Raw genomic sequence first — 16,695 nt, 5'->3', positions numbered from 1 at the left:
GCCATTTCATCCTTAATAATTCAAGTTCCAAGAAATTCCCTGAAGAAACATTGCTGGAGGTCAGAACAGAGGCAGCAAGAATGGTGGCGTTCCCAGAATTAAATTCAACAATAGCCCCAGTGCCGGGGTCCTCATTGGTTGCACCCCCGTCCCCACTTCATCAAGAGCTTCACAATCAGTCTGGTAGTCCACCAGGGCAGTTATCAGCTCAGCCCTAGACTTATCCTCAAAGTCTAACTCTCTGGCTTCACAAGCACCCTGGAGAGCTCTAATCAATTTTCCATTTCCAATAGATTCCAGTGCTTGTAATGTAGTATCTAGTACACAACTAAACCTCAATTTAGCAAAGTGTAGATATTTTGGCAAGCTTACACACTGATTCTTAAAACCATTAGCATCCCACCGCTGCCACCAGTGTAAAGACGGGAGGGGGGTATCTGTACTCCTGCTCTCTTTATGGCAGAGTAGAGGCACAGAGCACCCCAGCCAATATTCTCTATTGTTGGTAACAATGGATGAGCAATCAAGACGTAGCTTTCAGGAGATGATGCAGCCTGCTTCTTAAGTACAGTGTAGTCTCCAAGCACCCACAAAGGAATGTCAGCGCACTATGTTAGTGAAAACGCAGTTCTTTATATAAATAAGGTTTCAATTATACACACAATCACAATAACACACTTTGTACTCAAGTTAATTTAAAATGGTAAATATATACAGTTTCAATGTGGTACCACAATTTCTCTTTGATTCCATTAAAATGCATTAACTGTACTCAGTTCAAATGTCATACAAATCAGTAAATAATGTGAACCAACAATAGACATAGGAGGAAAGCAGATTGATTTAAACAATAGGCAGAATACTGGCCCGGTTACCTAGACACAGTTCTGTGTGAGGGTCCCCCCACCTGTGCAACCTCTAAATAAAGACATAATACAAGCCCAGTCCATATATTGTTTATATGAGTCTTATTTCCCTCTAAAAAGGTTCTACCGCCCCAATGTACCTGTATTAGCAGAGTTCGATGTCGGGTCATCGACGGATCCTTCTTGAGCAGCTCTCTTTAAGGCAAGAGCCACGGATCATCAAGATCGCACGAGGAAATGGTGAACAAAAGGCATTGAGGTTGCAGTTTCAGTCCTGGCAGTGCTTGTTGATGATTGGTCATGGACGTCCTGCGAAGATGAAGCGTGCGGTGCACCTCGATGATGATAATTTGTTCCTGCAAAGAGTCTATGAAGAACTTTGGCCCAGCAAGGGTGTCGAGTCGTCATTGTCACTGCGGTCTTCAGGCGAGGGAGTCCTTCGTTCAAAGTGTTCTTAGGCAAAGGAGCTCTGTGGCTCCGGTCGGTGATGGCGGTCATCAATGGTGATGGACTTCAATGTCCGGGCGCTTCATTTCACGATTCCGTGGCAGTCCCCATCTGCGGTCAGCAGCCTTTCGAGAGTCGGATGTCCAGGGAGCTTTGGCAAAGATCAGCTGGTGCATGATTGTCCCTGGTAGCTCGGGGAGAGGTCTCCTGGCCAGGTCCTCTCTCGGATCAGTTCCTTGAAGGCAGAGCAGCTTTCAGATTGGCTTTCAGTTTGGCTTTCAGATTGGCTTTCAGATTGGCTTTCAGATTGGCGAAGGACATTGGATATGAGGATAGGTCCTGAATGCAGACTAGTAGATCAGCAACTGGTCAGATCTGACCTGGAGATGGAGCCAAGTGTCCAGAATAGCCGAGCAGAACAAAGGAAGATCCTGAGACATTCATAAGATGTGTGGCACCTGAAACACGTCGTTGTCCCAGGGGAATCATGATTTGCACAGGATCTCAGAAGACCTGTAAAGGTGCTTTGAACCTTGGAGTGGTGGGACTAATAACTCTCGATGCCCCCTGGTTGCCCTGCAAAAGTGCTGTTTGTGAGTTTCCCTGGGCCATCCAGTGGACTGTCCAGCTGAAACCTTGGCCACTGTGCAGGAGTGTCGCTGTGTTGAGTTTTGACTCAAGCGTTTCGTGAATCCAAACTTGCACTGCAAAGCACCCTTCCACTGAATGTTGTCATCCCAACCACTTGGGGACAATCGGGAGACTTGGTGCTACAGTGACAGTTACTAAAGGCGGTTTTCCTGTGTTTCTACTTGTGGCCTGAGACCAACTGCACCAGTGTTTTTTCTCTTCATCAGTCAAATTGAGAATTACAGATCATGTTCCATAGCAGAACTGCATCCACACTTGCAGCGCCTGTGCAAGTGTGGGTGCAGTACTTTGAAGCTGTACTTTGAAGCTGTACCAAGTGGGGGAAATCAAACCTCTGATGACCCCTTCCAGACCTGCTACGGATAGGACCAAAACCAAGCTAAGGGTGGTGAGTACTGAAATCACTTACCAGCGGCCCCTTGTTCATCCATTCGCTTTTATGCATAGAAGATCTGTTGTGGTCTTCTCTTTGGTTTGGGTAGCCTCCGCTTCCTTAAGTCATTTAAAAGTTAGGAATAGCTTTTTTCATCAAAGCAGACCCCCTCCTGACTCTTGGAACTTGTTTCACCCCTTCAGAATTCTGTCCCTAACTTTTTCCAGCTTCCTAAAATGGTACTTTTTGATTTTTACACACAACCAAGTGCTTTTATGCGCATCACACATTGAGCACAAGGTTCCACTCATCACACGGCTGGACTTCTTTAGTTAGGATTATTACTTCCAAAGTTTTTCTGTGCTCTGTAGGTTATTTACCCTCTTCACTTACAGGCCTTGGTGTATTTATTAACTTCATCACATTGACTCCAGTGATTGTATATATTTTTCAAAGTGTGTTGCTTTTGTGGCAAATTTGCTAATGTTTTTCGTTATTCATGTTTGTTGAATCTTGGGCCCTTAATACAGAATATATTTTGGTATACTTCTGTCTAATGGTATTTTATGTTGTTTCACTCTATGTGATCATTGTAGGCCTCTGATCGCCCTCACTCCTACTGAGACCTAGCCTTGACTGCTCTCCAAGCTATGCTGAATCGGTATGGCTATATTCCCAGAAGTGTCCCCTGTTCAACTAAGAAGCGTGGCCTTCTAAACGTAGGTCTGCCAGGCCAGGAGTTAGAAATCCATTCTAACAAATATGTGACATGACAATAGGCAGTGCCTTGATGTTATTGCATTCCTGAAGCATCAGGGCTGAAAAACCTCAGTTAGCCACTTGCCAGAGAACATCCAAATGGTGCATTGTATTCAAATTATCCTCCATCAAACTCTAAAGCATCCAGGTTCTGTTGTGGCAAATAACTAAATAAGGGTAACTTATATTCTGATAATGCACTATTTTCAGTTAATTGCACAGTGGGGTTAAAGAACAGCAGTGTAATGGCAGTAATTTGGATTCCCTAATTATCATCAAATTAAATATTCTGCACTTTTTTTTATTGATCACAATCTTACCATCCACTTAGTAAATATGAAAACTTCATATGTGTACTAAGATCTTCATTTTAATATGTGCGATCAGAAGATTACTTTTCAACAGCAGATTGTTTAAAAGGTTGATCAGTTCTTTGTCCTGTATGTGCTTTGTAAATGTGGATAGAGATGCGCCTACCTCTGTCATCCATGTGCCTAACCCTTCCACTCCGGTGAACAAGGATTTATTTCAACTTTGGGTAGTGCACGTACTAGGCTTCATTAAAAAAGTAATTCAAGCTCTTATCTTGCACCACATCAGGAAATTGGGGCCCAACAAGTTCATATCGGATTCTTTGCAGTTTTGTTTCTGTAGTTTTCCTGTTCCATTGCAAATTGAGGACTACAATCGCAAGAAATCAAAGCGATAACACAGGATATATCACCCATATCTGTTCTTTTTTTGCTTCAAAATAATTTTGCATATTGCCCATGTATTTTTGCCCACGATGGAAAACACAGTTGTCTGTGATATCTTTGAAGGAAACAATGGGTATGCACAAAGTTGGAAGAAAATAGAAAACCCTAGAAATTCACACACAGAATTGGAAAAACGTAAACACTGGGAACAGGAAGCACTAATCATACCCAGTTCAACATATTTTGAAGCTAAAAGGTTCTTCCACGTTGTGTGTTTTCAATGAGGAAGTTAAAGATGTAATTATTCCAGAACTGACCTCAAAATATGTTTCAATAAGTATTGTATGTGCTTTTCTTTGCATATTTCCTATAGAATCATCCATGCAAATACAAACAAAATAGAAGCATCTGGAGGAGGGTAAAGATCTAAGATGATAGTTTAACTAGTTTTAGCACATATAGCTGTTTTCCAGTAGATCATGATAACATGTGTGTGGCAGTTCTGCTGATGGTATGTTTAGTAGATGCACCCATATAGAAATGTATGTTTTCAGTGCCTTGCTGTTCTGGATTGCAGCACGCTTATTCCTTCTGACATGGTTGTATGCCACATTGTAGGAAGTCAGAAACTGTGAAATGTGTGCTAATTTCTGACATTATTCCTTTTAAACAATACTTACTCCCAGTACTGCTTGCTGGGGAGTTCCAAGGTTGGAGCATTTGTTTCATTAATTATGCAGGTTACATTGTCATCCATGCCCGATGTGAAGTTTGTTGACAAAGTGCCATTGGCTCCTGAAGTTGTATTACACGTGTCTATGAGAACAAGAACAAAGGTTTTTTTTTTAGAATAATTGCAAAACAATAAACCATGTATCACTGTTTTCAAACCCAGCTCACAAATGCATTGTATTGACTAGTTTGATTGTCTGTGGTTATCCCACAAATGGAGAAAACCAAAATATCATTGTTTTTATATATTTTCAGTCTCTGTAGGTTTCTCTGTAATTCTCTCTTACAGATATAATTAGCAATGCCATTTCATAGTTGGTAAATTCTTTTCAATTTCTGCTCTTTGCAACTGATCATCCTTACGTGTCCTGAATTACTTCATCATTTTCAGTTAAATTGAGTACAAATACTCTTGAAAAATATAATTAATTCCTTTGAAGGGATATGAATGCAATCAACTTTAATTGAAATAAATATAATTACTGCAATCATTGTCTCCAAATACTATTGCCAGCATAGCAGTTATATCCTCTAGGATATCTCTGATGCAGGAAAGCCCTGCCTCCTATCATTATGATAGAGTCCAGGACCAATCAAAGACCATAAAACAGGCTTGCATACGCATACTAAAATGACCACTAGCCATGGCAGCCACAGATGCCTGGAGAAGGTAGGGGGTGGAGCCTCCTTTTTTAAAAGATTAACCAACCAATGTTAGCCCTAAGCACAATCATCTTCTTGGAATTATGGTGCAGTACTGCATGGCATTTCTACAGGTAAACCTTCATCTGCCTATAATGACAGGATTTTCCTTATGCAGGCTCTGATGGCACAAAAGGAATTATAAAAGCATATCTTGTCAAAGCTGCATCAACAACCATTACAAGCATATGTAGTCTCCTCGAACCCCAATAGATAATCTCCTTTGAGGTCTTCAGTGAATGGTCAGGATCTGTGTTGAAAGGCTGCCCACATGTCCTGATATACTTAACTCCCAATCACGTTTTGATGTGTTTTGTGAAAAAATGTAAATGTACAAACTTGAATCAACACATACAATTCTAAACAACACAAATTCCTGTACCTGTCAAGTTTAGGTTTTGATATTTCATATATGCAAACAAGTGATACATTGTCGCAATACCAATAGATTGGAGGGGGCAGTCATGTTTTGCCCATGGCGGACTGTGCCATGTCTAAGCCTATTGGAGATTTCTATAAGCAATTATCAGGGATTCCTCCCTTTGCCCCTATTGCCTGACAAACGCATGACAAATGCTGTTGATTTCCCACTGACATTTCCCTGATTGGCAAAAATTCCAGCAGGCCCCACTGGGTGCAGCACCTTAGCAAGCTAGAATGAGGTTTGCGATTGCAGTAATCCTCAACCAACATACTAAGGATGGTGAAATAAGCACAGAATTCCTCCCCTCATCTGTCAATTCTCTGAGCCTCGATGCCCAGAATATCTGTTTCGGAGAGAGGGATCGAGAGCAAGAGATAGAAAGATACTGTGTTTGAGTGCATGAAGGTGAGAGAGAGGGAGACACACACACACACACACACACACACACACAGAATGAGATGGAAAGAGAGGGGGAAAGGGCTAAAGAGAGAAAGAGAAGAGAGGGAGACTGAGCAAGAGAGAAAGAGAGAGAGCAAGTGATTGACAGTGGCAATGTGAAAAATGCAAGAAGGGATCCTTCCGCAGAGGGCAATGGAAGGAGTGTGGCATGGAGACCAAGTTGTTTGTCCATGTTTGGAATATTCATTCCGGTGTAGAACTGGAAATGCTTCATTATGCCTTGACTGCTCTGTCATGCTTTGCTATGACATGTTCAGCCTCGCTATATGTGGGTTCATTATTGTTTTTGCCCCGCACCAACCTGCTCGACTGGCCACCTGATCCTGCATTGCCATTGACACTGTATACTTCTCCAATCGGTTTGTTACACACATCCTTTCAACAACCTTTCAAAACCAAATGTTAAATGTGTGTGTTGGAGCTCTGAAGCGGCGCTGTTTTCTTTGTGCTTGTGCTTTTGAACTGCATTTTCTGTTCCCGGCACTGCGAGCAAAGGAGTGAAGCTCTTGCCAGGAACTGCATTTTCGCGATCCGCTTCCTGGAGGAGGCGGAGTTACAGCCGCCCACGTGAGTGGTCACGTGAGCAACCTAAGCCCTCATCCCTGCGCCAGAGTCGCCCGGGTGGCGTGTGTGTTGGAGCTCTGAAGCGGTGCTGTTTTCTTTGTGCTTGTGCTTTTGAACTGCATTTTCTGTTCCCGGCAGTGCGAGCAAAGGAGTGAAGCTCTTGCCGGGAACTGCATTTCCGCAATCCGCTTCCTGGAGGAGGCGGAGTTACAGCCACCCACGTGAGTAACCCAAGCCCTCATCTCTGTGCCAGAGTCACCCTTGCGGCGTAAAGCCCGTCGGGGAAAAGGGTGCTGGCTGTTGTGCGGCTGTTTGGCGCTGCTCAAACGGGAGACTGCGGAGGTGTGCCCTCTTTGATCCCGTTACCGACAAAAAGGTAAATTTTGCGTATTGGTGTCCTCTCGCCCCATCAACACACAGCTTTGTTGCACAATCAAAATGTCTTTAACTCCACAAAGTCGCAAAACCAACGTGTCTCCACCTGCGGTGGCCTCCATTACACCAATGGAGGTTGTCGCAACCAGGTCTAAAAGTAACTTGAAAAGAATTACATCATCCACATCAATAACTTTGACTCCGCGTGCAAAAACACGCCTAAAAACACAACTTGCAAGCAAAGATATTAGGCAGTTTTGACCAGTATTAAATAATTCTACCCTACTATGTACAATGTCCTCTCCCCAACAAGATGTCCTCAATGTAGAAGGTATATCTAAACAAGCTAATGAGGCACAAATGGAAATCCCTATAAGCCCCTCTATGAGGTGCAATGACGAGCAAATTGGACCAAACTTAAATATACCAAATGTAACATTGGACTTAATTCAAGTGGAATCTTTGAAGCAGGCTGTTATATCGAATACTGTATAGTCGGAAGTTTTAGAAAACATGCCAATTTCTGATAACACCATGCTACAATCTACAAATCAAATCGAACAAAAGAAAGATCCAAAACTCCAATTGGATAAAATAACAGAAATACAAGAGGAGGATCTTAATGATTCGAATGAGGAGGTCTTCGTGGAAGAAGTCAAACAAATGACGCCTAGAAGTGTGAATACATCTCTCACTAGGTCACCGATGGACTATCACCAACAATGCTCAATGGACTGTACCATTTCGGAGGCTGCGTCCTACATACTTCCAACGCCAAGACATCGTGAATCATCACGTGAAAAAGAAAAAGGCTCCTGCTAATGCCGGGCTTTTGGAAGTTACTCTTATGGCAGTAAATACAACAATCAAGAATTTGTTCAAGCTATTTGAAACTCTTGAATGTAAGATTAATTTACAATACGCTAAGATTGACCATATAACTTCGTGGATTCAAACACAAGCGACAGAAATGGAGAAATGTTGTCGAGTTGAAGAACCATATAATGATCTATCCAAAAGTATTGACATTGTGACTGTTCCCACTACATATTCTGCCACTCTTCCAACATTTGAGCATGTCATTTGTCCAAATGAAGCGGATCCGCAAGTAAGTACACAACAAAATACATCATGGATAAGTGTTGAGAATTCGCCTAAAAAAGTGAAGCAACCAGCAAATGGAGCTCAATATGATCTATTTAACAAACAATTACGGAATAAAGGTCGTGCAAGACATCTTATCACTAAACCATTCCAATCTATGAAACAAAATAACAAAACAACTAATCGAATATTCTGTGCACAAACAGTGGACCTGACTGCTCCTGCAAAGTCTAGTGTTGGCCAATCTATTGATGATGACATATCAGGTCAAAAGGTCCCTGTTACACTTACATTGTCGAACTATCATATACCACAAATCAATGAGTCTCCATTAAGTCAACTGGTTTCTTCTTTGGAAACAGTAATCCCAAATGAGCCCGCATTAACAATGAATCCAGTGACTCAGGAAATCTATCCAAAGGCTCAATCAATTAATATAACTGAAAAAATAATGCAAGGAATCTTGCCAACAACGGAGTGGCCACAAATTGAACAACTCAAAGCTGCGGTAGATGCATACATTCTCCAGCGTACATCAGAGATAAAGGACATGGCCGCAAAAACAATTTCACAGATCACTGTGGCGAAATGCTCTGTAGACACTGTACAGCATAGTAAAGTGCTTGCTGAAACTCAGTGTGTAATAGACAGAGAAAACAGAAGACAGTCTACACTTAATGTCTGGAGCGTTCCAGAGGTGATAAACAAATCGCATAGTGATCAGACAAGGCACGATCAAAATGACAAAATTACATCAGTAATCGAATCTTATCTGGATACTCGTTTAGGATTGTTCCTCACGCCAAGATGCTTAATAGAGAAACCGAATAAAGTAACGTTTTCTGATGAACAAAGATCTGACAGTGATTTTGACCTATGTCAAAAGACTAAACAAGTGACCAATGAATCGAACAGTAAACAATTCTCCAAAACTCAAGAACCTATAACAAAACAACAAAAACAGGACCTAAAAAGAAAACAAAAATTTGCAAACCATCATACATTAATTTTAAAATGACGTGCGGCTCCTCACCCTCAATATGATCTGTCTCGCACAAGTGTACTTAACATCTTTAGTGATGTGCCAGAACTAAGAGACCTCACCTCATTTGACATTAGCCAAGTGGAATTTATGTGTGATACCAATTTGGGGATTGTGCGTTTATGGATGAAATCCGGGCTAGTTATGAATTACCTATGGCAGGCACGAATGAAACTCTTTGCAATGGGTTTTTTGCTTGCTCAAGATCCGGAAAGAAAAAATAGCGAAACAACCCCAGAGGAACAAGTAATGGCTACCCCATCTACAAGTGTTTGTCAGTGCTTTAAATGCAATGCTGCTGATTCTGTATTTCTCAATGCCCGTCTCTCTCAGTCATAACCACCACCGACTCAAGAACATTATGAGCAAAAAGTTGACTTCGCCACACTTGTAATTTGGAATACAAGGGGTTACTCCCATCTTTTAACTAACCCTAACTCCCTCTTGAATGACGCAGACATCATAGTCCTTCAAGAGACATGGCTAAGTGATGTACCACTATGGGATAACCATGTCATCGTAATTAACCCTGCAATTATAGCTCAAAAAGGTCGCCCGATGGCAGGGCTTCTTGTAGCCGCTAAAATGGGAACTAAAATACAATTACAAGCATGGGAAAACCCCAGTAAGTTCATACAGTTGGTAAAAATCTCGATGGAGTCCAAAAGGCTCGCATTAATAAACGTCTACAGAAACCCAGCCGCGATTACGGATCTCTGTTTTTACAAAGATATGTCTAATATGTTTGATATAATTGCACAATCTAAAGAAATAACTGATGTTATTCTAGCGGGGGACCTCAATATTGATGTTTTCAAATGTGAACTGGGGAAAAGAACACAGGATTACAAAAAGTGGAGTTCTCTCATGAAGCTATTTAACATGAGAATGGCTAATGGATCACTACCGCGAGATATTCCGCAACATGCTACGTGGCAAAGAGGAACATCGACAAGCACTATAGATTACATATACCTCTCAGCTGGGCTTTTTATGTCATCTATTGAATTTAAGATAATCAAGCAATCGAGTAGTGATCATCATATGCTATCTCTATTATGGCCGAGAGACACACAGGAAGATAGTATTAAATCTCAATGGATGCTGCAAAAACTGGCAATCAATAATGCAAAATCACGATTTAAGTGGACTCCGTCTAAACTGACAAGCCTAAATGCAAATCTAATACTACAAAATGACTCACGGAATACACATACATATATGGAAGCACTTGCCACCTACAAAATCCTTTTTATTCCTTCGGGACGCTCTCACCCTCACACATATGATCAGTTACTATCTAAAAAAAAAAAGGAATATCGTAAGGAGCTGAGATTAGCCAGACATCTTCCCTGGCCTGAAAATGAAGAATTAGGTAAAACTCTAAAAACTCGTTATAGATCCTGGATACGGGCTCATAAAGGACAGTTATTTCAACAGGATGGAGAGACCTTTTTGAAAGCTACAATAAGTAAGAATTCTGCACAAATATGGCAATTACTCAATCAAAAACTAAACCCAAACATTCAGCACTCACAACTAAATGGAGTAATTGAAAGTCAATGGGTAGCACATTTTTCACAACTGTACACAGCTAAAGCCTTTCAGTATGATCCTAAGAGTTATTCAGCAGTGACCTGGAACATTGAATGTTCAGAAGAAATAATTGAGACGTTCATAACCAAATCTTCATCTTCGCGAGCAGCAGGCCCAGATGGCATAACTAATTATATGCTAAAACAACATCCACAACATTGGGCCAAGATTCTGAACAACATATTCCAGCACATATTAAAGATACGGAGGATTCCAGACTCATGGCGTACGTCTATCATTGTGCCAATCTTTAAAAAAGGAGACCGTAGCATACCAGCTAATTACCGCCCGATAGCGCTATTGGATTCCCCAGGCAAAATATTTAATAGATTAGTCTTAACGGCCTTCAATACTTGGACACTTGAAAATAAAATCAGAGACCGTAATCAAACAGGCTTTGTTCGCAGATTGGGGACATCGGTAAACCTAATGATTCTCAATGCATTAAAAGCTCAAGCACAACAAACAAAAACAGCATTATTTTTTGCATTTATTGACCTAAATGCTGCGTTTGATTCAGTTTCTCGCGTAAAACTTCTTCAAAAATGATTTAAAGCACAGTGCCCACAAGATCTAATCGATATCATAGCTGCTCTTCATTCAGGCACGTCCATTCAAATTCGGTTGTCCTCTACTGGCATGCGTTCTTCAGCAATTAACACAACAAGAGGCTTGAAACAAGGGTGCATCTTGGCCTCATCACTTTTCAACTTTTTCATTCATGATGTTCAAGAAATATTTTACAACTTACCTACTGACTCACCGAAAATGAACGGTCTTACAATACAAGCATTATGGTACGCCGATGACCTTGTGCTAATTTCTAAGACACCGATAGGCCTCCAAAAGTTAATAACTGCACTCTCAATCTACTTTGAAAATAATGAGCTATCAATGAATATAAAAAAATCCCAGATTGTAGTTGACACCCCTGCAAGATCACAAAGAACTAAGTTCGTATGGAGGGTCAAAAATATTACCCTCGATATTGTCTCAAGCTATAAGTACCTGGGTACTCAATTTGAAGCCAATTCAGTGACTATTGACCATCATCGTTTACTACAAAGTAAATTGAATATAGCAATTTCCCAGTCTAAATTGATTCTTCATAAATATGGTAAATTTTCCATCAAGCCTGCCCTACATTATTGGCAGCAAAAAGTAACTCCTACAATTTTATATGGGATGGAGGCACAAGCTTTAACTGACGTGAAGGATCTAGATAGAATGGAAGCAAAATTTTGGAGAAACATCTTACAGCTTCTACAAGCAACCCCGGTATCATGCATAAGGTATGAACTCGGTCTTACATCGCTCAAGGCAAGATATCATTGGCAGCTGTGTGCATTTTTCAGGAAATGCTTATTGAATATCGAAACTGAATCAATTCTAGCTGTACTGGCGGCATATTTATTTAACTCAAATCATCGATTTATAGTTAAATGGGCCACCTATGTCTATCAAATAATGGCTGTAGCTGAAGTAGACGTAGAAACTCTAACACAGAATCCTAACCGAGCAAAAACAAAAATCTTCTACCAGGACTGGTAGGCGAATCGTACTCTTTGTCTGCAATATAAACATTTTAGTAGTTATTTGTTTCCAGACAAAAAAATGGGAACTGTTGAAACTTATCTGCTAAAATCACCATCCCCTCAACTTCGCACGGCAATCTTGAGAATGCGTTTTAATTTGTGGTTGACCACTGGAACAGCGGAAACAAATAGACAAGTCAGATAACTTCTGTAGGTTCTGCCAAAAGACATCACAAAAAGAAACTTTAGAACACATCGTAGTGGAATGCCCTGCACTGTGCCCATTAAGAAACAATGCATACAAGAAACACATGACGGTGGTTGCTAATGTACAGCAGAATATGAGATGGGCCTATCTGCTAAACTCCACGAATATGAGTTTATTTATTGCTTCTGTTGAGTTTCTGAACAATCCTAGCTTGTATACACCATGCGACACTTGATTCTTTCATAAAATCTGTCCTAGTTACAATTACATGTCAGATGCACTAACATGCTCAAGCTCATGAGGCTTAAGGTCATATTATAATATATTGTAAACTTATGATGACATTAATGTATTTCATGTATTTTACTTATTTTTTCATATTTTACTTATATTGAATTTTCAAAGTATTCTTGTAAAAAATCTCTTTTGATTAAAAACAAGAAATAAACAAATAAAAATAAAAAAAAGATAAACCAACCAATGTGAGCCCTAAGCACAATCATCTTCTTGGAATTATGGTGCAGTAATGCCTGGCATTTCTACAGGTAAACCGTCATCTGCCTCTAGTGACAGGATTTTCCTTATGCAGGCTCTGATGGCACAAAAGGAATTATAAAAGCATATCTTGTCAAAGCTGCATCAACAACCATTACACGCATATGTAGTCTCCTCGAAACCCAATAGATAATCTCCTTTGAGGTCTTCAGTGAATGGTCAGGATCTGTGTTGAAAGGCTGCCCACATGTCCTGATATACTTAACTCCCAATCACGTTTTGATGTGTTTTGTGACAAAATGCAAATGTACAAACTTGAATCAACACATACAATTCTAAACAACGCAAATTCCTGTACCTGTCAAGTTTAGGTTTTGATATTTCATATATGCAAACAAGTGATACATTGTCGCAATACCAATAGATTGGAGGGGGCAGTCATGTTTTGCCCATGGCGGACTGTGTCATGTCTAAGCCTATTGGAGATTTCTATGAGCAATTATCAGGGATTCCTCCCTTTGCCCCTATTGCCTGACAAACGCATGACAAATGCTGTTGATTTCCCACTGACATTTCCCTGATTGGCAAATATTCCAGCAGGCCCCACTGGGTGCAGCACCTTAGCAAGCTAGAATGAGGTTTGCGATTGCAGTAATCCTCAACCAACATATTAAGGATGGTGAAATAAGCACAGAATTCCTCCCCTCATCTGTCAATTCTCTGAGCCTCGATACCCAAAATATCTATTTGGGAGCGAGGGATCGAGAGGAAGAGATAGAAAGATACTGTGTTTGAGTGCATGAAGGTGAGAGAGAGGGAGACACACACACACACACACACACAGAGAATGAGATGGAAAGAGAGGGGGAAAGGGCTAAAGAGAGAAAGAGAAGAGAGGGAGACTGAGCAATAGAGAAAGAGAGAGAGCAAGTGGTTGACAGTGGCAATGTGAAAATGCAAGAAGGGATCCTTCCACAGAGGGCAATGGAAGGAGTGTGGCATGGAGACCAAGTTGTTTGTCCATGTTTGGAATATTCATTCCGGTGTAGACCTGGAAATGCTTCATTATACCTTGACTGCTCTGTCATGCTTTGCTATGACATGTTCAGCCTTGCTATATGTGGGTTCATTATTGTTTGTGCCCCTCACCAACCTGCTCTACTGGCCACCTGATCCTGCATTGCCATTGACACTGTATACTTCTCCAATTGGTTTGTTACACACATCCTTTCAACAACCTTTCAAAACCAAATGTTAAATATCTGGGATTGATTTTGAGTTCTGGGATGTTGCTGCCCCCTCAAGAACAGGCTACAGTGAAGGGTTTTGTTTCAGTTGCACAAACTTAAATCTGTTCTGTCCTATTGTTCCTTCTAAAAGAAGTGGGTGTTCTCATTCACTCGCACCTGGATTATTGCAATGCCTATTGTGTGGGGTGGGCAGAAGGTGTCCAGCAGTGTCAAGCAGCAGAGCATGCAACAGCTAAATTAGCAGTGGGCTTGAGCAAAGTGTACTGTCACCGACTAGAGTAGGAGCCTTCAGTGGGCCCCAATTCAGGTAGCCAGTGTTAATTTCAAATTTTGGACTTTGAAGGTTAAATGTTTTTTTTTTTTTTTTATAGTGGGGATCCTGCGTACTTAAGTAAAGAGATGTTGCCCAGTGTAACTGGGTGGACACTCTGGTCATATCTCAGGAAATGATTGTGGTACCTCACTGGCATAGGGTTAAAATAGGCTCGGAGCAGGGGTGGAACTCTGGAGATTTCCCAGTAGGCCTCTGGGCCCTGGGCCTCTTCTGTGTGGTATTCTATTTTATTTCCAAATGCTCTCAAAGGAAAAGGGTAGGGCTTGCTGCAAATTTGTAATATGGGGCAACTTTGAAAATTATTTCCAGGGCTTCTTTTGATTCCCAGTCCACCTCTGCTCGGGAGGCTGTCCTGTGCAGCGCCCATGGTTACGGCGCAGCTTGCCTCTGGAGCAAAGGCTTCACTCGAATATTTCCACTTTTGGAATACATCTAAACGCACTCCTATTTTGCCGGCGATGAGCCATGACATAGCTTACGGTCTATTGATGTAGTTTGGTGTGTCTTTTGGGTGGTTTGTGCCTTGAGCAGTTAGCTCTGCAATAGTGGATCTAAGACATACTTTCACTCACTCGGCCTTGTCCCATCCTCGTTTGCAGGACAGACCTCACTAGTCGAAAGCTGAGCATCATACCTGCACACTGTGCTCTCTGCTGGATACTCATAACCCAAGTGCCAGACCGGCAAATAGCACTGCAGCATTGCTACCTTACACGTGTCATCTGCTCCCAACTGCCCCCACAGACTTCTTTTGTTTGTTTCGTGGTTAAGACAAGTTAGCATGGGGAGTGTACACAAGTTTTACATTAACTGGACAGCTAACAAATGAACCATGGATTTTCATTTTCCCTGACGTTAGATCGATTGGTTTGACGTGTTTACTTTGGAGGAACAGGGGGCGATTGTGGTTCAGCATTCAGTTTGAATAGAACAAACTCATTAGTGTGCAGATTGATGAGGTGGTTTTGCAACTGAACGAAAACGCCCATCCAAAGGAGTATTCTCTAAGAATGATGCCAGAAAAATTATGATTTAAAAAACAAGTATTTAGAGTTGAGTAACAAGCTACGTGCAAAGATCCAGCTGCGTCCGAGCGCCAACTGATAATTATGAGGAAGAAACACACATGTATGAGGATTTATTAAAAAGTAAGGTAAAACGGTTACATTCCAAGAGATAAAATGCAACATAAAAGCCAAACGTGTATTCGAGCTGAGAAATTCAAATCACGCTTATAGGGCCCTATCACTGAAATGTTGCACTTGTACACGGGCTATTAGTAATAGCAATTCGCTGAAATACATTGCATTAGTTAAACAAACAAACAAAAAACCTATGAATTGAATTCCTTTTGCACCGGGTAACATTTCTCAGGAATGATCGAGCAATCACAGAAGGAGTGTTTATTTGTGTGCAATGTCTGTCCTATTGCAGTTGTTTTTGCACTGGGGCAATGTTTCTCTAATAGTCTACTATATCACACGGATACATCCCTAAGCTTGTCTGGAATGGAGATCAGAAAAGGGAAATTAGGACACCGTTTTAAAATGCATTTAATTCTACATATATCTAAACAATGCTTGGCTTTCAAGCACATGGATTTTTTGGACAGTGTGGCTAATATATAGGGGGTTTCATGGATGAACCAGGTGGCGGACAAAATAGTTAACACAGTGTTTTCCCATGATGATAAAAATAATCAGCAATGTTAATTTAGTTATAATGATTGTTTTTTTTTTATATATATAGCGATTTAATCTAAAGCACTTTACCTCAGACATACTTACAGGAAGTATAATCTGGATGCTTCCCACTTTTTTGTTACGGGGGGCCTATCTCATACGGAGTGGAGACAGGCTACCCCGCCCTTTCTCACATCAGTTGATGAATACAAGCTACAGAGAACACGCTGATATTTATCATGTATCAGCACACATAGAAAAGTAACATTCATGTATTACAAAAAAGTGTTTTTCAATATCTAAGACATGCATACACAAGTAATCACAATAGAAATACAAACGTCAAGCAATAATTGTGCATAAACAGCTGCTGCTGAAACCTACATCTCTTACATAAAA

The 16,695-nt window shown here is 40.9% G+C and overlaps 1 protein-coding gene across 2 annotated transcripts in view; it reads right to left on the bottom strand.

Annotated features, from left to right (window-relative positions):
* LOC138481015 (sodium- and chloride-dependent neutral and basic amino acid transporter B(0+)-like) overlaps positions 1 to 16,695 on the bottom strand; it is a 995,695-nt gene that overhangs the window by 574,984 nt on the left and 404,016 nt on the right. For both annotated transcript variants that reach the window (XM_069612862.1, XM_069612863.1), the window contains one exon: positions 4,475 to 4,610. In XM_069612862.1, the coding sequence (XP_069468963.1) occupies positions 4,475 to 4,610 (136 nt within the window). The remainder of the gene's footprint in view (positions 1 to 4,474; positions 4,611 to 16,695) is intronic.

The sequence above is a fragment of the Ambystoma mexicanum genome, chromosome 5p, assembly GCF_040938575.1.
Source record: "Ambystoma mexicanum isolate Mex_15411 chromosome 5p, UKY_AmexF1_1, whole genome shotgun sequence".
In the NCBI taxonomy this organism is placed as follows: domain Eukaryota; kingdom Metazoa; phylum Chordata; class Amphibia; order Caudata; family Ambystomatidae; genus Ambystoma; species Ambystoma mexicanum.
This window is presented reverse-complemented; position numbering and strand designations above follow the sequence as displayed.